The sequence below is a fragment of the Dryobates pubescens genome, chromosome 13 (genome assembly GCF_014839835.1).
Source record: "Dryobates pubescens isolate bDryPub1 chromosome 13, bDryPub1.pri, whole genome shotgun sequence".
Lineage (NCBI taxonomy): Eukaryota > Metazoa > Chordata > Aves > Piciformes > Picidae > Dryobates > Dryobates pubescens.
In genome coordinates this window covers 29,789,195-29,810,728 of record NC_071624.1, presented here as the reverse complement: position 1 = coordinate 29,810,728, position 21,534 = coordinate 29,789,195, and the positions used below count along the sequence as shown (strand labels likewise).

The window sequence follows — 21,534 nt, the reverse complement described above, 5'->3', positions numbered from 1 at the left end:
GGACAAAGCAAGCATCAAACTGTACTTTGAAATTTAATCAAATATATTTCATACAGAATTAGAGTGTGTTTAAAGGGTATAATAGAGCTTAACATGCCTTCCTAAATAATGATGATCCTGAGCATAGTAATGACAGTCTCTTCTGGAATCTGGAACACAATGACTTGTCCTTCCAACTTCTTTTGTTCAGTGAAGGATGGAGTTAAAAAGGCAGACATAAGGATTTCACCTTTGTCATTGATCCATGAAATATGTTAGAATAAATCTGACTCTATGCTTAGTCCCCCAAAATAACTAAAGGAACAGAAATTCAAGAGGAACAGAAATTCAAGAGAAAAAATAGATGTTATATTTTCAGTATGTTTTTCTCCTACAACACTGGGGTTACCAACTGGATCTACTTCCACATTAGTGGAACACTTTGTAATTGACTTCAGCACGAGACAGTTTTGATTGTGTAACATGAACCTTAGCTAAAGCCTCAGTTAAAATGTCTTTTCTCTGCATTTTCTGAAGTTTATTCTACTTGGAAGCTAATTGTTTTGTCACTGTTTCATACTCGAAAAGAAGGGGCAGAACACATAAAATCAGGAAGAAATTGTTATTTTCCCTCTCCAAACCAAGGAGTTTCGAGGCAGGAGGCTGGGCTTCAGCAGTACACTGTAACCACAATGTTTACCCGTTGCCAAGCCCTGTGGTAGATGCTGTATTCTTGTTGTGGTGACAAAGTAGGTTCCTACACCACAAGTAAATGTCATCCCTAAAAAATGGAATCATCCTAAACTCAGCATGATAGTTAAAGTTTGTGGCTTTCAGAAAACAGGGACTTGAGCAGCAAATCCAACAAGCTATTTTGTTTTGATGCGGTGTTGTGACAATGGCTAGTTAGAGTCTTACTTTTTTTTGTGCAGTCATAAAATTCTCTCGTGCTTCCAGTACTGTGCACTGTGAGGTTCAAGAGAATTCCAGGCACATACAAGAAAACACCAACTTGCCAGGGAAGATTTACTGGTGAGGCAACGGTCAAATTCTTTATATGCAATTCTAAGCCTGGAACAGCTTCCTTGTCTCCAGCAGATGAGAACAAAATCTGGCTCATTTAATCTAATTTTGTCTCCACCAACAGATCTTTCTCCCTAGCTCTGGTCTGCAGAACTGAGCTTTATAATAGTTTCAATATGAAAAAAAAAAGGAAAAAAAATTACAAATCTCAGAACTGGGAGCCTCCAATGCTTCCTTTCAAGAGTTTGTAACTCCCATTGTTAACCAGTAACCATGCAGGGTTTTTATTTTGATAACGAAGCCTGGAGTGCTGGATGATCTAACATTTACTCAGACAAAACCATTTATCCTGGTATAACAGGATCATCCTCTCAGCTGGGGCTTCTGGATGCGACTCTACTACAAACAAAACCCCACAGTCAGCTAAAATTAATAGTGTATTGGAGACATGTCCTTACTCCCCTCACACGTGGAAGAACGTGTGGAGGATATTAAATCAGAACACAACAGAGAGAAATGGATTTTTCCATAAATACCAAAGGCGTTCAATAGCAGCTATCACTAGCAACCGGCAGCACTCCTTAAAATACTGCTACAACGTTCTTAATGGATGGCTTTCCTTGTGGCTACGTAGGCAATGTGCTCTCTGCCAGCTCCCCCCCTCCTCTGGCGCTGCAATACGTAGGAAGCTATTATTCCCAAATGGACCATTTGCTTGCTGACATCACATGCGGTAGGATCTTTTTGTTTGCCTGTCTCTCCTGCATTGAAATGTTTGTCTGAGTCACAAATCCCGCTGCTTTTCCTCCTCTATGTCATGCTTGCTTGAGAGCTTCTCCCCAAGTCACAGTTCTTAAATGGTGACACAGCTGTTTGCTGCATGGCAGTTGAATACTTTTCATTATGTAATTTATATCGAAATGCTCTAATGATCCAAAAACCACTGCCACTTTTTGCTGGGGTTTTTTTTGCAGCTTTTTGAATAGAGAAGTTTTGTGACTCAGAATTTTGTTTCAAGGCAAAGTCAGCTTAGTGTTACTAAATTAAAAATTAAAGATAGTGACTCCCACAACTTGAATTCTCCATTTAGCCTGCTGGCTGCATTTCCTCAGCTATAAGACTACGCCAGAAAGGGGTCGTAAGTGTGTGTGTGTACAGACAAACACTTCTCATAATTGAGCTAATTACTATTTTGCACTGCAGTACCTTTCTTCTCCTCTAATAATCTCATCAATTTGTTTTCTCTTAATAAAAAGAAGACAAAACCCCCGCTGTATTTTCCGTGTACATTCATGCATTTGGTCTAGATTCTGTAGCTGCTAATATATTGCTGGTGCCTAAGAAGCCTGGGTTTCCTTTTTATTGAAGCCATGAACAAAACAGATCCTGATTGCAGTTGTTCTGAATGCTTTGGTAGAACAACAACATGGAAGCTAAGGGCTATGCAGCAGTGTGGTTCCAGCTTGAGTGATGGTAAAATACTTTGGATAGGAAGATAAAATTATAATGCTGGCTTAAGCCTTTTCAGATCTAGTCTTTCATCTCTGTGGTTGCCACAAGATAAATGAGAAGTTTAAAAAAGTGCTTTGATTGTCCTTGATCAAGGAGTTTGCAGCAGGTAAGGGCTAACACCCCAGTCTGGCACAGCTTTTAGGCTTGTATTATCTTAAAGCATCTAAAGCATCCATCAGCAGCTCCACTGCCTTCTGCCCTGGTCTGAGGCATGCGAGCAGACTGCAGCATGAAACCTTGTTTAAATTCAGATACATGCAGAACCAGATTCAGTGATCGAGACCTGGATCATTAAATGTACTGTGTTAGATGCTCACATTTTACTGTTTTGTTTTTTTTTTACCCAGAGATAAAGTAAGTTGTATTCTCCATCTCTTCCCCAAAAAGCTGAAGCCTTTTATTCTAGAAAACATAGATTTGTTTTTATTATAAAAGTAAACCGATGCCATACACAAAGGAATTTCCTGTGACAGAAATTTGCACAGTGCAGTCTTAATGTTAAAATAATGTCCAGAGCAGGAACTGAAGTTAAAGAGTCTCTCAGGCTACCTTTGATTGCATGTCCACTATGCAACTCTTTTCCTGTAGCACAGATTTCTTAACATTCAACTTCTGGACCACTCTGACTCTTCCTCTTCTCTCCGTGGCCGTTTGCGAGGATTCATTTCAGTATCTTGTGTGTTCTGGGTGACAGCTGGAGACTGCACGTCTCGGAAGCCATGAGGCTGTAACATAAAAGCAAAATCATGTGATAACACTTCAGTGGATATCAAGCATGAGTAACTAGTTCCCCAGATCAGAATAAGGCATGATCCTGTTTTTATTTTTAGATGAGTGTCCAGAGAATATTTGTAAACCAGAGTAAGCTCAGAACTGCAGAAGCTTTTCAACACACATGCCAACCATGTCTCCTCATTTTATTTTGTTTAAAGATACTTTATTTTCACTAACCAAGCTATCATTTTAATTTCACCACCAATAACCTCTATGTCTAGGAAGCACTGTTCCACTGTAAATTAACTTATGTTGCCTATTTAAATAAATTAAAAGCCAAATCCTTCAGCCCTTATTCGAGCTCCCACAGAAGCAAGGAGATGACTGGATTAATTGCCTCAGTCATTTTCAGAAGCAAAACTGTGAGTTCTAAAACCTAGGTTATTTTTGTTTCACGTATCTACTTAATGAACTGAAAACCTCAATGAGACATTGTAAGAGAACAGCAGATCTGAATCAGTCTCTCGACTGCAAAGCCTGTCCCAGCATAGTAATTTATGGGACATAATGGAATGAGAACCTTTTAACTGCCAAAAACTAAATGTAGAAGTGAAAACTAGATGCTGCTACTCAGGAGAGAGCTTAAAGTGATCTATTTGGCTGTGTACCATTCGTATTTTCTGCTACCTTAGCTCCCAATGTAATGATTTTGGAAGACTTAAAATATGAAAGATCTGGAAAATCGTTAGCTAACGTCATCACTGCAGATGAAGACACTGAGATGTGAAGCCTGCAACTGTCTGCCTTCCCATCTCCAGGCAAATGCTGTGCAGGGAGCACTGCCGACAGCTCAGTGAAGACTCACTGCAGTGCAGACTTCAGAGAGGAAAAGGGGTTAATCAGAAAAAGAAATTGCTTTGGGGATCCCAAATGCTCAGGTAGAGACAATGTGAGGATGAAAGCCCTTCGGCAAAGCTGACATTTTAGGTCGGTGCAGTGTGAAAAGGCAGGTAGAATTACTGTCAGACAGGGGACTTTTCTAAAATGCCAGCATGTCCCACACTGAGATCAATCCACAACAAAACCCAAGCAGAATGTTTTGCTGAAGTCTCCCATCTCTGTATTTCTAGTTCTAAACGCCTCACCTCACAGAGCCTGCTATGTTTTTAAAGGCACAAACAGCAAGGGGTGCCACAAGGGCAGCATTTGTGCAGTCCCTCTGCTATTATAAGCAACTCAAGTGTTATTCTAAATAAGCGTAATGGGGAATCTTCAAGTTTAGTGTTTCACTGCTGCTTGCATCTAATCTCTGCCATTTCCCTTAGGCACAAAGGTGGAGCTGTAGCCAAGAATCCACTTAATCCAGCATGCTAGACTCCCAGGGAAAGCATTCCAACCGTTCTAATGGCCAGAACATGATAAAACAGGCTGCTTAGTATGGATGTCTTGCACTTAGTTAAAGGCATGCACCCTCTGGGCATAGTGCCCCGAAAAGAGGAGAATTTGTATGTATTTGTGAAGCTTGTTAGTGGGTTTTGGATGGTGAGAACATGGCTAATGGAACCAAGGACCTACAAAGCTCAGATAGTCTATGGTCAGTTTGAATTGTTCTTTTAGGAAAGTAATGCTTTGCTGTGAGGATGCTAGAGCACTGAACAGGCTGCCCAGAGAGGCTGTGGAGCCTCCTCTGGAGAGATTCCAAACCCACCTGGACATGATCCTGGGCAACCTGGTCTGGGTGACCCTGGTGACCCTGCTTTAGCAGAAGGGTTGGATTTGGTCTCCAGAGATCCTTTCCAACACCCACCATGCTGGGATACTGTGATTTAACATCTTCTGGTGTCTACAGACTACATCAAGATTGATAAGGGTAGATGGCTTGATTACTTGAGCAGTATTCTCATTGCTAGTCTGGCAGACCCTCCACAGTGCAGGGAGACACAATTCCTACCCAGAATATAGGTCCTGGGTCTCTTGTCTTTCACGATGAAATAATCAGGTCACATTACTCAGGAAATTTAGGTGAATCAGAGGATCTCCTTACTCCCTTGTGCATAAATCAACTGACATTTCTATACTCTGCATTTAAGAATGAATCCTTATCAGCCTGTGAAAGAAGCAGCTGGTGTTCCACAGCTTCCACGCTGGCTCAGAGTGGTGGGAAGGACACAGCTGAAAAAGAGCTAGAGCTTGGTGACCACGTTACACATTTCTCCATCAGCTTACAGGCACTGAACAGCCAGTTTGTCAATGGTACCAAATTTCTAATTTGCAGGAGCCTAAATATCTTTGAGGATCTGGGTTGGAGAAATTTATTATATTTTTAATTACCTTTTTTTTTTTTTTTTAAACTGCTGGTTATACATAGATGTGCTAGATCAGATTTGGAAACATCCAACATGCATTTACATCTTTCAATTTAACTCTGGAGACGGGAATGAGGAATGATAACAGCAGACTGCTACCATCAGACCTGAATTTCATGAAAGAAACGGGGATAATACATTTTTTACTTAAAGAAACCGTCTGCTGGAGCAGCTCAAAAGGATTAAGGGGAAAAAACCACAGGGATAATCTTAACGTTTTAACTAATCTTTGATTAGGATGCATTCTCCACTGTATTTCAAGATTGTGTGAATTCATGCAGATGACAGCAGAGCTGTTTTATAATGCACATAAAACTGAAAGGAAAAGCAATTAAATCGTCCAAGATAAAATCCATCTGTTTGTCAGCTGGGGAGAAAGGGCTGCACACACATCACATGATGCAAACAGCCTTGCAAACAGTCCCACTTAGCCTCCCAGTCTTTACAGAACTAAGAGTACATACAGATATATATATATTTGCAATATTTCTTCTGTCCAGGTGAATACATTCAGGACTGAAATAAAAGGAAATCTGATTTTTTTGTTCAACACTTTGAAGATCTCATCTTATGGCAGCATTAAAATCTGCAGGAAATGCTATGGCAACGTGTTTCCATGAGGACACACAGCAAATAGTTATGGCATGTACCTATGTATCTGACATTTCAAGATGTAAGAGTCGAGTGCTGGGGGGTTTTGATCCTAAATACAGCTTAGGCAGTATGTATTCTCATTAAGATGTATCTAAGCACTCCACAAAAGAAAATAATCACAGGGATGAATAAGGACTCCAGGCCATAAGCTGGAAGCTCCTCATATGAGTGTGACAAATGAGAAAAATGTGTATGTATTGGCTGGCTGGCCAGTGGTAGGACAGAGCTAAGAAAAGAGATAAATACAACTAGGTTATATCAGGGAATACACTTAAAGCAGAGATGTGGAAATAAGCATGGCACAAAGCACTGGTGAGGCCTCTGGAATACCATGTATGATTCTGGTCACCCTTGTCCTGAAGAGATAAACTCAGCTGGAACAGATGCAGAGAAGAGCCACTTAGATAAAAGTAACCTACTTGGTGAGGGAGAAAACAGCTTGGCTTGCTCAAGTCTTCCAGAATGAAGGCTGAAAGAGAGCCTGATTGCTCTCTGTAATTGCACTTAGGCCAAAAGTTAACATCAAGGGCAGATAAAATAAGCAGTACTAGCACAAGAACAGATGGGGACAGGCTGCCTGCAAATTTGATCTGGAAATCAAAATGTTTCCACTTGAAGAGGACTACCATGCTGGGTCATTGTTCTAAGCAGAATAGGTGCAAAACATTCATAAACCAGGAGACATCCCAGTACTGCTGGTTACCTTCAGAAGGCAATGAAAGGCAACACTGAGAAAGCAAACATCCTTCTCAGGTTTGTCTGTGTCTTAGCTGTAAAGAAATGTTGTCCCACCTCTGCACCTCCATCCCCAAAGAGATACTAACTGTGATGTGATAGGGTATGGTAGACTCCTTCTGACTCGGGGATTTGTACAATGTTGCCAACCTGGAAACAAAAACCAGGTAATTATTAGTGGATACAGTAATAAAAATTCCAAGTAACCAAATGACCAGACCCAACTTTTCCACAGTCATGGGGTAGGTGACCAGTGGAATTCTTACGTGTTTTCATATAGGTAATTTAAACTGGGGAAGTCAAATTCCCATCCTTACATAGTCTGCCAGCTCCAATTCAGTGCAGAGCTACTAAAAAGAGGCAGCGTTGGCCTTGTTTCATCACAGTATTTGATCACATTTTTGAATCAATATTCATTATTAATTATTTCCAAATGTCACTTTCTTAAAATGCAAGCAAAAAAGGTTTTGAACACAACTCTTTCTTACTCCATTAAGCAGTCATTTGCTCAACGTCGGGAGATGGTTGAATTCAATGATCTGAGAGGTCTTTTTCAACTGAAATGATTCTATGATCCCCCCAAGAATTCAAATGCTTCTAGGGAAGATTTTTCTAGAGATTCCACAAGCCTGTCAGTATAACCTAGTGGATAGAGAAGGAGAATAAAATGTTCTATTTCTGAGCCTGACCTTGCCATTGACATACAGCATCACCTTGAGAAAATCATTTCCCTTGTATTTCTCCTCTAACAGTTCCTTGATTTTGTGCATTTAGACTCTAGGCAATGCACCATGATTTGTGCTTATACAGCACCTAGCCCCATAGATACTTGCATAATATGGACAGGAGGTTGCAGAGCAGCTCAAAAGCAAAGGAGCTAAACCAATCCCACAACTGCTAGTCTGCACCATGCCCACCTCCCCAAAACCAACACTTACATAAAGCCAATATAGAAAGTGTTCTGCTCTCTGTATCAAGACACCCTGCTGAAGATCCTGTTAATTATTTTTAGGGTTTTTTTGACTCCCTGAGGTGCCATTCTATTAGAGAGCACGTAATTACAGCCTGAGGAACACTGCCACTTCATATTAACTACACAGGGAATTCCTCAGAACATTTAAGTGGTGGGTTATACTTTACAAAATAGCCTAAATCTGAAGCTGCAGAAGCCATGCTTTTACAATCGCTCAGCTAGAGCTCTGCTCTGTGCCTCTGACTCAACAGGATCCTTCCTCACAGCAGTGAGAACCCTTATAATTAAGCTCTGACATTTTCAGTAGTAGAAGGAAAGAGACAGGTATCATATTTGGCCAAAGCACAATTTAAGGGAAAAAAAAAAGAATAAAAGTCAAATGGATTCTCAAATCTTTGTGCCTCAGTAACCTAATATAAACCCAACAAAACCACGCTGGATCATCAGGTACAGGGAGTCTGTGTGAAAATGCAGCAGAATGCAGCTAATTCTGCTTTTTTAGAGAAAAGCAACTGGAACTGCTGTGCTTCTGCAGGCCCTGCTCCATATTAGCTGCATATTTAGCACAGTAAATAAACCCTTTTTGTCTCTCTTCGGCTTGCTTTCTGGAACCTGTATCCCCAGCCTGCCTAGCTGTGTTGCAGAAGAAAAAAGCTCTTTACTTTTGATACATAAAATTTAACTTTTGTTCACTCTGCAATCATTATGTTGATGCAACTTCTGTCTTATAAAAGCTGTTAACTAATCAGTGATGGTAATTTAATTCCAAATTAAACAGCTTGCCATAATCATTCTGCCTTGCCTTCAAACTCAGAATTTAAAAAACTCCCCAAGAAAGTGTCACTGCGTTTCTCTTTCAAGTTCAGCAAGTAAAACTATGCCCAGCAACATTCCAGTCACATTTTTGTTAGCTGTTTGCAGAAGATTAGGGAACTGAAGCAAGGCTTCTTAATCTCAAGTTGCTGTATTGTACTACTATATAAAAGACCAGAGAAGAGAAGTGAGCTTGCAATATAGTGAACCAGGAAGCAGAAGAGATCTCTCTGCAACAGTCAGAACTCCATAGTGTTTTCAGAAGGGTCATCCTCATTGTGTTAGGCTTCTAAAAGCACCCTCCCTAGGTGCTGGGGATGCTATGCCTTGCTTTGCCTTGGGAGCAAATGCAGCTCTCCCCTTCTTCAGTCACTCTAACTTGCTATCTAGATTGGTGCCCAGTTTTGGAAAACCATCCTGCTGCCTTCAAAAGCATAAGGGTCCAACAGCTGCCACTGAGACTTAGGGGTCAGTAAGGCCTATGGTCTGTCCTCCTGAGAATCACTGTCTAGGTGGAAAAGCCTTCTCTGGCATCTTTGACTGTACAGATGGGGGCCTGAAAGACCGAAGCAAAGAAATTCTACTTTCTGCTTACAAAATACAGATAGCAAAAAGAAAAAGCATATGCAGCCACCAGATCCTAAATTCTTGAGTCTAGCAACTGCCATTAGGAGATGAGCCATGGCATCTTGTCAGGAAGAAAGGACAGCACTGCAGCAAGCTGACCATGGGGAGGAGGAGCACAAGAGACTCAGCCTACACTGGCTTAACCTCAACTAGAAAGCTCTTTTTGAGCTTCAGTAGCCTGGGACATGGCAGCCCAAGGGCAGAAATCAAATACAAATCCCTGCTTGGCAGTAAGGCCAGTCTGAAAAAGATCCCCAAATGTCACACTTGTTAGTACTATTGTGGACCTTACTGGTCTACATTTGCACTTACCTCTGACTGTTGTCCCAGTGAAAGATTAAACGGACAGTAGCAGCATGTCCCCAGCTTTCTCCTGGGTGACACAAAATGACAAGGCATTTATTTATCTCCTGTAACAGCAGCAGCATCAGTAAACTGAACTGAAATTAGAACAGTCTTCCAAAAAGACCCCCTCCTGGCCAAAACATAAGCACCTTTCTTGCAAGAATAAATCACACCTTTTTCACGCGTGCGAGGGTTTCACCACTAGCTCATCAAATACAGTGAGGCAAGGAATAAACCCTGCACTCAGTCTGTTTTACAGACACCTGCATGTGGTACTTCCATATTTGTAGAAGGATTTTTTGCAGACCTAATAAAGGACAGGTACCAGGCAAATCTTGAAAACAGAGGCAGTGTGAAGAAAAGATTTTTCTAGTTACTACTGAAGAATTCTAGTAAGTATGTCTAAATCCTACTTCAAAACTGCAATATTCTGTCTCTCAGGCATAATTATGAGCAAACATCACTCCCTTTGGGATACAAGCTTTGGGAGAAAGTCAATGATTATTAAAGTATTAAGGGCCCCTGAAGCAGTCTTCCACTTCTCACAGCAAGACGCAAAAGAACACAACCAAAAGCAAGGGGTGGTGGAAAGAGAGAAGGAAGTTTGGATTGTTGTCCTAAGGCAGGGAAAACAGTCCTACTGTTTCAGTTCTTACCTGAGCACAAGCTCAGTCAATTTATAGACAGTTTTACTGGGTGTTCTCCTCTGTTTATCCCAGGAGACAGTCAGTAGTCCAAAGATGGATTGCATTTTAAAACAGTCATTTTGGTTAAGTGCTGCAGGCCTTCCCTATTCACCTGCTCACAGCTCTCTAACTTCTGATTCACTTCCATCATGTCACCAGCCCCACATGCCCCATGTATTCTGGCATTCATTATTGCTCAGAGAAGAAAAAAAAGTTTCCAGTCTAATGAAGACCTAGACCCTCCAGGCATCTTGCCAGACCTTGCTCCGCTATATCTAAGTTGAGATTAAAGGCTTTGGCTATCAGATATGCTCCAGAGTCAGAGATCAAAACACATTTTACAATGGCTACAAATTCCACACCAGAATGCTTCCAACCATATCAAACAGGAGAGAAAAATGTGACTGTAAAATGATGTATTTCTGAGTTAAACTGACTGTAGATTAATATTTGACCTCCTTTCTAAATATATCCAGTAGAAATGTCTAGGAACACCCAGCTTAGTTATCACTGGTGGGAAAGCAAGCTGTCCCCTTCATAAAGCTCTTGACATAATAACTTGCAGCATCTGTGCTTCCCCCCCCCCCCCCCCATAATGAAGAACTTCTCTTCTGCTAGGAAGCTGAATAAGAGTTTAGAGATTAATGCTCTTGTGAAATCTTAGAAAAGGCTGTTTCTAAGGCTTACCAATCAGTGGGGGGGGGGGGGGGGGGAACCTGTTTAGGGGAGGCAATAGGATTGATTTGACTTGGGTTTTGCTGATGATCCCCTCCCTCAATAGTTCCTTTGGCTACATCCAACCATGGAGAAGCAGGAGGTTCTTTAGGCTTTATGATTAGACTGTTGAAATAATATCCCTTCAGAGTGGGTCATAAATATCACCTTGTAATCCACCAGCTCAGTACTTCCACTGAATCTGTGGAATGAATTCACATCAAAATGAGAACAGCTTTGTACCACTCTGAAATGCTCAACTTGAGATACTGCTGTTTAGGATGAGGGAAATATCTCTTAGCTTATATATTTTGTGCCAACTGGCACAAAGTTTCCTTTTGCAAGAGTACAAACTACTCACTTCAACAGTACCATGTGGCTACACAGTCTGGTGAGAGTCACAATCAGTTTATGGTCAAATGAAATGTTTGTGAAAGAAAAGATGTGCAAGGCAATACACAATATCTATGAATTACAATCTACTCTGAATGTCTCCAGATCATTCACTGTCCCTGTGACTCAATAAACACAACACCTCTCCAGCAATGCTGGCTATTGAAAAAAAGACCAAATCTACTAACTTTGAGTTTGTAGCCAGAAAGCCTGCCAAAAAGAATACATCAGAAAGCAAGAGGCAGACATGACAGAAAGGGTCAGATACTGCAGGCTGGGTATTCATCTGCACACACAACTCAAAACTCCACATTCTTCACATTCTCAAAGGAGACAGTCTGTATGTGTTGGGTTTATCTCACATCTGTGCCAAATGCTTCATTGCCTGTACAGACTCTGGGGACATCTTCACCTTTGTACTGTCCCTTCTTCTCCCTCCCCATCAGAGCATAATTACTATTTAGTTCACAGAAACTGAAGCTGTGGACAGGGAATCTGTGCACTTTAAATGCACCATAAAAAAGTAGAAAGTTACATGCTGAAATAAAAGTTAACACTGAGCTTTTTTTCCATCTGTCAAAGTCTCTGCTTCAGAAGAACCATTCTCTTTTCCCCTATGACCACAGCAGAAGAGTCTGTAGAAGCACTCTGGTCCTGTCAGGGCAAAATGGAGCAGCCTGGAAAATACACTTGAACTCACTATGGGCTGGCTGTAGGTGAGGATCCCACCTAGAGCTCCCCTCTACATCATCACTGTAGAGAGTTCCAGCTATGCAGTAAATCTGGCACGCCTCTGCAAGCAATTAATGGAATGTGCTCACATGTAATGGCAAAAGAAACAATTTCAACTGTTTTGGAGAGGCACTCAGGGAATCTAGGAAACTGAGGCACTGTTTGAGGTGTGCAACCATCAAGCTGTGTTCTTCTGGTAGTGCTTTAACCTGTTCATCACCACATTCTTGCTGGAGGAATGCCAGCAGTTCCACATGGCTCTAATAGTTTCACCATGGAGTCTGCTGCAGTGCAACAACTCAGCAATTTCATTTTCTTTGTACACAGTGCCACGAGAAAGGAAGTCATATGTATGAAGATGAACTCAGTTGTCAGCTCACAAGCTAAACACCTACCTAAAGCAGGTACCAATGTGGACTGGCTTTGTCCAATCCTTGTTGTCATTTGGTTTGTCAGAACTACCTAAAAAAAAAAGGGAAACAAAAAGACAAGAAAATCTCCAGAAAAGCAGCACAGTGGTGGGGAAATAGCTCTTCTCAAGTTACTCAGGCAAAACCCTTGCCAACTGTAATGAAGCTTTTATGTTAACAAGAAACTGTAAAGGTGCCTCATCTTTCCTCAACAGCCAAAATAAGAGAACCCTACAAAACAGATTTTCAATTTGCATAGAAGGTAGCTCTCTTTCATTCAGAGCCTTCAAAGAAACCTAAATTTCTCCCTTCCCAATGAATGCAAACCCTACACAACTCGTACATCGCACCGCGTTTCGACGGAAGACTGTTTGGATCGGAATTCAGAGGCACGTGACTTGTACTAGCCCTCTCGGAAGAGAGAGATTTCAGTCACTGTGGTATAAATGAACTTGGTGGTGCTGCTCAAAACATGCATAAGCCCTAGTGATGAACAGAATTTCTGCACCTTGCAGTCTAAAAATGCGCAAGTGGGTACAACACAAAGCAGAATGAAAGTGAACAGACAGAGCGGGGGAGTGTTTTCGCAGCACGAAGCACTCGTAGGAGGTTCACAGACAGTCTAGGTTAGATCCCTGGTAGAAGTGGGTGTGGGTGAGACAGAAAAGAGCCAGGAATATTAATTTCAAAGTTCATTAAAAATGAAAAATAAAAATTTGTACCTATCTGGAAGCCTGAGGGGTTTTGTTGTTTGACATGCTTGTAAGATTCCTGCTTGAGCGCTTAGGGAAGTGTGCTAGAGCAAGCAATTCCACTGAGCACACTCCGAAACATTTACATAGCTGAAAGCCCTAAGACACACATTGCATATTTTAGAGAAGGAACTCATCATCTGTGGATGGTAACAGCCCCAGATAGGCTTTCCATCTCACTGCTGGAGAAAGGCTGGTCTGGGCATTCTAGCACAACCCACCAAGTTCAGCTTTAGAAACTGAAGGAACTTACTTCCTACCATGTATTAGAGCATTCACACTGCCCAGCTGTGCTGCCTGACAAGCAATCTCTGGCACACAAGCTGAATTCAGCCTGCCTGGGAGCTGCAAGGAACTAACTCAAAGAGGGCTACTCTGAGCTAAACAATTTCTGAAGCTCAGAGTTTATTTAGCAAGCGTTTGTACTAAACTGCTTGCTTGTTCAATAGCAAGGAGTTATGTGTGTTTCCCTTGACCAAAGAAATAAAGACTGTGCAATGACAGCTGCTCATGTTCAAGGTCACCAGGTACCCAATTTATGAGTGAAAGCACTCAGTAAACTGGAGCCTGTGCAAACCAGGCACCCACAGAACTTTCATCTCCCTTGGTGCCCACACCAGTGGGAAGAAGCTTGGTAATTCACATCAGGGCAGCAGAGAGGGTGTGCTTAGAGCAGCCAGCCCAGTCACCCAGGCCAGGCTCTCTGCTCCTTCCCCTCCTGCAGCTATCAGTGGAAGCAGGAGCAGAGGCCTATTTTTAGCAGTCAGAAACAAAAGCCAATTGTGCCAGAGAGTGGCAGGTGACAAGGCTGGAAGTCACCTGGAAACAGTTACAGGCACAAGCACCATTTTGAGGCTGGGTAAGCACTGGTTCCTGAGCAAAGCTTTTCTGCTGCAGAAGGCTTGCCAAAACAACTCCTGGAACAGATGCAGCTTCTGAGTGCCATCTGCTGGCTACAAAGCCACGGATCTGCTGGCCTCCATATTGGCGCAAATGACAGAGAAACAATGCCCGGGAAGGAAGCGATGGGTTTCCATGGATGCCAAAAGAGCAAGCCAAACCAGCAGATAAAGTGGGTTTTTCCTGCACTAAGACAGTACTTTATTTTTAAATGAAGAGTTGAAAGTTATGTTGGAATCACTAAATACTCTGCTGTATTTTAATGAGTGAGCCCAGTCACCAAAGGAGCATTCTTTGTCCAAGCACTTCATGAGAAAACCTGATGTGAACCAGCAAGACAAATGGGTATGCTGCCACTTCATTAGGATCCACAGGATGCTTTTAATGCAAATTTTACCTGTTTTAGCCAGTTGAGGCATTTTTCACCATAATAGTTTTGCCTGTGCGATCCGTTCCTATTCACTAAGCAAACTGGCAAACAGGAAGGCAGAAGGCATTCCTGCATTTTTAGGGAGGATCTCCACCCCCTCTACTCTGTCCTGGTGAGACCACACCTGGAATACTGTGTCACATTTTGGGTTCCCCAATTCAAGAGAGACAAGGATCTCCTGGAGAGAGTCCAACAGAGAGCTATGAGGATGAATAAGGGACTCTAACACCTCTCCCATGAAGAAAGACTGAGGGACCTGGGGCTGCTTAGTCTGGAGGAGAGAAGGCTGAAGGGGAATCTTATCAATGTCTATAAATATTTGAGGAGTGGATGTCAAGATGAAGGTTCCAAGCTCTTTTTGGTGGTGCCCAGTGATAGGCACAATGGGTACAAGTAGGAACACAGGAGGTTCCACCTCAACACAAGGAGACACTTTTTTATGGTGAGGGTGTCAGAGCCCTGAAGCAGGCTGCCCAGAATGGTTGTGGAGTCTCCTTCTCTGGAGACTTTCACAACCCACCTTTATGTGTTCCTGTGTGACCTTCCCTGGATGATCCTGCTTTGGCAGGGGGGTTGGACTCAATGATCTCTGGAGGTTCCTTCCAACCCCTAACAATCTGTGATTCTGTGATTTTGCTATTTGTGGACAATCACAAATCATATTTGCTTAATCCTTTGTAATGTATTTACACCAAAGTCACATCTTTTGTGATTCTAGCCTGCCCCAGACTTACTGCAGATTTATGATCGTTGGCAATGATGATCAGCTGCTGTGCCAGGCCGTTCAGAAGCCTGGTTCGAAGGGAGAGGTCCTCAAAGTCATGGCGAAAAGGAAATGCAATTCCATCAATTACCACCAGCCGGACCTCAATGGAAGGGAAAAGGAGAAACTGCCATTACTATCCTACAAACAAACGACACAGAGCAGTAAGGCCTCTTTTTAAGTGCACTGGAATGCTTTATATAAGGTGATGGCAATCTTTTATTTCCTACTCAGATATGCATGAGAGCGTAACACCTATTGTCTGTGTCTGTATATTGGAATCAAACAGCACTCCACATGAGCACAGGGTGAAGAGCCTCAAGGCCCCCATACGCTTGCTAAGTGCAGTGCTGCATTATGCATAGACACCAGCTCAGACCATAGTTGCACTAGCTTAAAGAAAACTCTGCACTAAGATCTCCCATTAGTTAATGCAGCACAGAGCTGCCCTTCCGACTGTTTCCAGTTTCAGATCTCCCTCATTTACAGCTAGCTGACTTATCTCTGCAGCACCTGGTACAGAATACAAAATAAAAAAGCTGGGCTGAAAGCCTTGCAGAAGAGAAGCTGGAGGGGGAAAATAAACAACCCAACATTAAACATCAGAGCTATGCTTCAATCCACTCCCCGTGAACCCTAATTTATTTCAATTTATTTCACCTTCTCCCTCGAAAATGAAATCCAGACCAAGATTAGAATACATTCTGTCTGTAGTCACTGTTAAGACAACTCATCTGATTCTCAGGCTTACATCAGTGATCTAGCTCAGAAACATGGATTTTAACAGATGCTTAAAGATATTCCAGACACTGTGTGGTGGAGCTGAGCATCTATCTTGCCAGAAGATGTTTGCTTTGCTGAATTATTTCTTCTGTAGCAATCATGAGCTGAAGGTAGAGCACAATGCTGCTGCTGGCTCACTGCCCTCAGGAACACTGTATAAACCTAAGTTTGGGATTTTGATTTATTTTTACTGCATTTGTTGTAGCTGTTTTGATGACCAAGTTTGTCTGAAATACAGAAGGGAGATGGATCATCTTACAGCATCTGCATGTTCAGATGCCACTCAGATCCTAGGTATCTACAAGTTCTTGCATTAATGCACAGGATAAACTGGAAACAATGCAAGAAAACTGAGTATCTGTATTACTGACCATCACTGGGAAGTGATGTGACTAGAACATACAAGCCTGCAGCAAACATCACTCTGTGACATGGCCCAGGGCCTCCAAATGAAAAACAACCTCAATTTGTAAAAGAATATTAAATACTTAGAATTAAAAGAAGATATTCTTCTCTTTCCTCATTTTTCCTCCTTCCTGCAAGCATTTTTCTTTCAGTCTGTACATCTTCCTCTTACATAATTTTCTGACTTCAAGAACAATCAGTTTAACAGTATAAACATGACTCACACTAGAAAGGAAAGTATCAAAGTTATATAACTTGCCTATCAGAATAATATGTCCAGGTAGGATGCAATTTAATTTATTTCCTCCCAGTTGCACTTGTTGCAAAATGGCCAACAAGTAGACTTAAGTATTCAAAAGTAGGCCACACAGAGAAAAGAACATGTCAGTTTCTCTCTGCTAGACCTTGAAGAATTAGGTTTATTATAACAAGAATATTTTCTACTGTAGTCTTTCTCATGTTATTTACAAGATCTCCAACTAATTCATATTTCCAAATGACATTCCCTACAACTATGTCTCTCTCAAAAAAACCCTAAAACCTGACAGTTTCCCATGGTCCCAGTCTGAGCTCCAGGTCCCCACAGGGGGATGAGACTAATTTTAATGAGATCTGGACTGCAATGAGCAATCTGTCAAGTCACTTATAGCCTGGCCAAGGAATCACCAGGTCTTGCAGTTCTCCTGCAACCTTCAGTATTTCAGGCTGCAGGCCAAGCACAGATAATCAGCACAGATGGTACCAGAGAGCTGCAGCCCAGTGTAACTGTGCTAATGAAGCCATGTACTTTCCACAAGAGCAAACACAACAGGGCACCGTTAGTACCTGGCAGAGAAAGGGAGATACCAGACTACACTAAGCAAAAGTAAGACTCCCATCTGTGCTTCCAAGAACAGCTTCCAAAAATGGAAATGATATGCAAAAGACAATCTAGCTAAACAACACTGATTTGTGCTGTTAGAATGAGGAACAAGTCACCTTCCCCAAATCCCATTAGGGAAGGATCTGCTGTGCAGAATCTAGAAATCTGGAAGGGAGGAGGTGAAAATCTGCCTTACAATAGCATTTCACAAGACACTAGGTACTAGGGAACTTTTTGGCTGTAGTCCACCCAAGAGTCAAGCTGCAGGCTCTGGTTGCTTGTAGCAACAGATGATGTACTAGAAAGAAGGAGAAGAGTGACTTTCTGGATGCCAAGATGGTGCAAGATAACTTCTGATCCTCAGTGATCATCTAGGACAAAAAAAAAAATGACACTAAGCCCCTCCAATCCCCCTGCATCATGGTCACCATACACATGCCTGGCTCAGAGACTCTCTTGGACAGCAGTTTTGTGATTCCTCATAACTCTGTGCTTACAGAAAAGTAACAACACGTGGCAACACAGACCCAGCATCTTCACCTCAACGTGGAGATTCAGGATGATGGCAGCAGTGGTAGTAAAATACTCTCAAGAGTAACTGGGATGGAAATGATAAAGCAAGTTATGTGTTATCTTTGTACTCTGGCATCAACCAATGTATCACTGCCAAGCTGATGAGGTACCAAAGGTGCTACTCATGTTACTCTTACTGTAACAGATGAATATCCCTGGAAAATCTTTAGTGTGAAGATGAGTGCTATCTTCTGGTAAGTCTGCAATAACCCTTACCTTTGAATGCTCTGAAAGAAAGTCTGGGAGGAGGTAGACCTGTGCAAGAAGCTCTATGTAGTCGTGGCAACGGAAGTAATATATGTGAGAAAGGATACTTTCAAGAGAGAAAGTCTCCATAGCTTTCAGATGATCTGAAAACAAACAAATAGATGAGTAAATGAGTCAGAAGTGTGTACTAGCATAGTGCTACTTTCATCATTCTACCAAACTATGCTTTCCACATATAGCAACAGCAAAACCCCCAGGAAGAGTCAAGGTAAAGAGTGTGGGAAACATACCTTCCATCTGGCTTGAAAGTCAAGAAGGTGGTGAGCAGATGCTCTCTCAGCATTTGCACATAGATACACTGGAGCCTCCCAGGGAGTGCTCCAAAAATGAAAAATTTCTTTCTGCACAATGAACTTTTCCAGTAAATCATCTTCAAGCCAGAACACCACCACAGGACAACAGTGACTATTCATCATCCGTTGTTTAAAGTACAGGCAGTAGCCCGTTTAATATGGTGTCCTTTAACCTCTGTTTAAACAGAAGTTTGCTGCATAAAGTTCTCTAAGAGTAACACAGAAATTGTGTCAGTATCCCCAAGACACTGATGACTTATAGAACAAAGCTCTTTATTAAATGCCACTTGGCTACATTGACCTTATGAAGGAGCTGAATTCCAGCCACAATTTTACAATGCAGGGCTTCAGCAGCCACACAGCCTTAAGATTCTGCCATTCCTCTTCCCTTTCCTTAGTTGTTCTTCAGGCCTCTGTGTTGCAGAGCATTTTCCCTCAGCTTTGCTGACAAAGTCATGCTTGGGTTTTGCTGTAAATTTGATCATTATGGTGCTAAAATCAGCAAATGCCAAAACAAACCCAAGCCTAAACCACCACCCCTACCCCCCCCAAATCATCATGTAGAAAATGAATGATTCGTAAAGTAGATGAGCTCAGTCTGCGGCATGGCTGCACACAGTGACGCAGTTCAGGGTACGATACACACAGGTGGGAATCAAAGGCTGGCAGCAAGAACTCCTCAAGCCAGTACTGCTGCTGAAACCTTCCAAGTGTAAAACTGCAGCCTAGGAGACACTTGTTTCAGTCAGACCCCAGCCTAGGCAGCAAGAAAGCAACATACCTTCTTCTTGGTGAGCTTCAGCAATGAGCTGGCAGTGCTGCACACAGGCAGTGGCAATATCCACTACTCTGTCTACCATGAAACTTCCTTCAGTGTCAATGAACACAGCTTCTCCTGCTACACCCCCAAAGCATTCGGGGATCTGTACATCTACTGCCAACTGCATACTGCCATGGGAAACAGAAAAAAGGAGAAATCTTTACATCACAAGGCTCTCCCCTCCCAGCTCACTCCTGAAGTGACATTTCTGCTGAGGAACACAGGGAACAGGATGCAGTGCAGCCATTATCATGATTATATTTACAGTGCTGTAGGAGAATCAGAGACTGAAGTCATGACAACAAGAAAATAGTGGAACTTGACCAAGAAATGCGATTCTCAGTTGCACAGAAGTAATCTACAAATAAAATACCATAGCTGTGTTTTCCCCACGCCAGGAGCTCCACAGATCTCGGTGATTTTCGTTAGCTGGACACCACCTCCCAGAATATTGTCTAGTGCTGAACAAAAGGTGATGATGAAGCCCTGAGCCTGCTCTTCTTCCAGAAGTTCCAGTGCTGTGCACTTTCTGGTAGTGCCTGATCCCCCAGTAGTCCTTGCTGCATCTCCATGACATTCCTGCCTCACAACCTGCAACGCTTCCAGTGCCTCTTCTTTGGAGATACCAATTTCTAGAAGAGCCAAAACCATGAAACACCACCTTGTTTTTATAAGCAGTGATTTATTTAAAGTATGAAGAGATAGTTCAACTTGTTTGAAAGAACCTGATAATTCTGCAATGTCACACATAAATATTCATCCTTTAACAATGTCCAGCTCTGGAACCAACAGTGTGATTTTCAAAAGAACTGGCAGCAAAGCTGCCCTGCATTCAGAATTCAGGTGCCAGTATGCTACCTGCAAATAAAAACCCAACAGTGCTATTGCTGGATGTGGGTGAGACCTGGCAGAACAGTTCAGTTGTTCTGTTCTGAATGTGAAGGAGTCAGATTGTGGTCTAGTGACACGGACACTTAGTGATCGTGCTCCGAATTCTCGGGGTACTCTGGGGCTGCTGAGCACTTTACACATCATTTCTGGATTTGAAATACAGACTAAGGAACAGAGGTGAAATACTGGCAAATATCACTGTGTCTCTCTGCATTTACTTTGCCCACTTCTCAAGGCGTCCCTGAGGTCCCCGTGACATTTCGCGGGGGAGCTGGCCACTTCAGCAGGGTTCAGCCTCACCTGCCCACGCTGTGTCCCATCAGCCACTAAATAATGTGCAATCTGCTCGAACACTGTCCTACTACATCGATTTCTCGGGAGGGAAAGGCTTAGGGAAGGGCTGCCGGGGCAGACATGCTCGAACTGGGGACGCGACCGGGGTAAACGGCCTGCGGGGACCAGTGCCGCCGGGACGGACCCCGGCAGTGGGAGGGACCCATCCCCGCGCCGGTACCTTTGCTCAGTCCGCAGGGGCCGGTCTCCAGCAACTCCTGCGCGGTCTGGAAGCCAGCGGCGACAAGGCGGGCCCGCAGCGCGGGAGCCAGCGGCAGGCTGCCCACGTCCCGCTGCATGCCGCAGCCGCGGCCACCGCTACCGCCGGGCTCCTCTAGGCCGCGACAAGCCCCGCCCCCCCGCCGGAGGGAACCGCCCCTCGCGGGCGCGAGAGCCGGGCTGTGCTGGCGGCGCATGCGCAGCACGAGTGGCAGGGCGGGAGCGGGAGCGCGGGCGCGTGGGGTGGCTGTCAGGGAAGCGCCGAGGCCGAGGCAGGTGAGGCCTGGTTGTGACAGGGGCTGGCGTGGGGCCACTGGCCGTGGGAGTGGGGCAGAACGGTCAGAGGGTGCAAGGCCTGAGCATGCCTGACGCAGGAATGATGATGGTTGTGTCCTGTTTCAGCCAGTCAGAGAGGCCTGTGCACCTGACAGGCTGTAGAGGTGTTTGTATCATCTCTTCGTTGTCACCTCTCCCTGTGCTTCCTTGGGGACGTGGTTTCCGTCACAGTCCCACAGCTGGTCTCAGGGGCAAGCCCTCCTTCAGAGGGCACCATTAGCCAAAGGCAAG

General features: G+C 43.2%; 1 protein-coding gene across 3 annotated transcripts; it reads right to left on the bottom strand.

Moving 5' to 3' along the window:
- Positions 1 to 2,893: 2,893 nt before the first annotated feature.
- RAD51C (RAD51 paralog C) lies at positions 2,894 to 21,054 on the bottom strand. Of its 3 annotated transcripts, none has more exons than XM_054166209.1 (9): positions 20,930 to 21,054; positions 19,898 to 20,156; positions 19,486 to 19,652; positions 18,361 to 18,494; positions 15,493 to 15,624; positions 12,662 to 12,728; positions 9,709 to 9,769; positions 6,952 to 7,133; positions 2,894 to 3,239 (listed from the first exon to the last, which is right to left on the bottom strand). In XM_054166209.1, exons 1-8 carry the CDS (start codon positions 21,045 to 21,047, stop codon positions 6,998 to 7,000), a joined length of 1,074 nt encoding a protein of 357 aa, XP_054022184.1. In that variant the 5' UTR covers positions 21,048 to 21,054; the 3' UTR covers positions 2,894 to 3,239; positions 6,952 to 6,997. The 3 variants fall into 3 exon arrangements, with proteins under 3 accessions (XP_054022184.1, XP_054022187.1, XP_054022186.1); XM_054166212.1 differs by having other exon boundaries at positions 7,073 to 7,133; XM_054166211.1 differs by lacking the exons at positions 6,952 to 7,133; positions 9,709 to 9,769.
- Between the last annotated feature and the right edge of the window lie 480 nt (positions 21,055 to 21,534).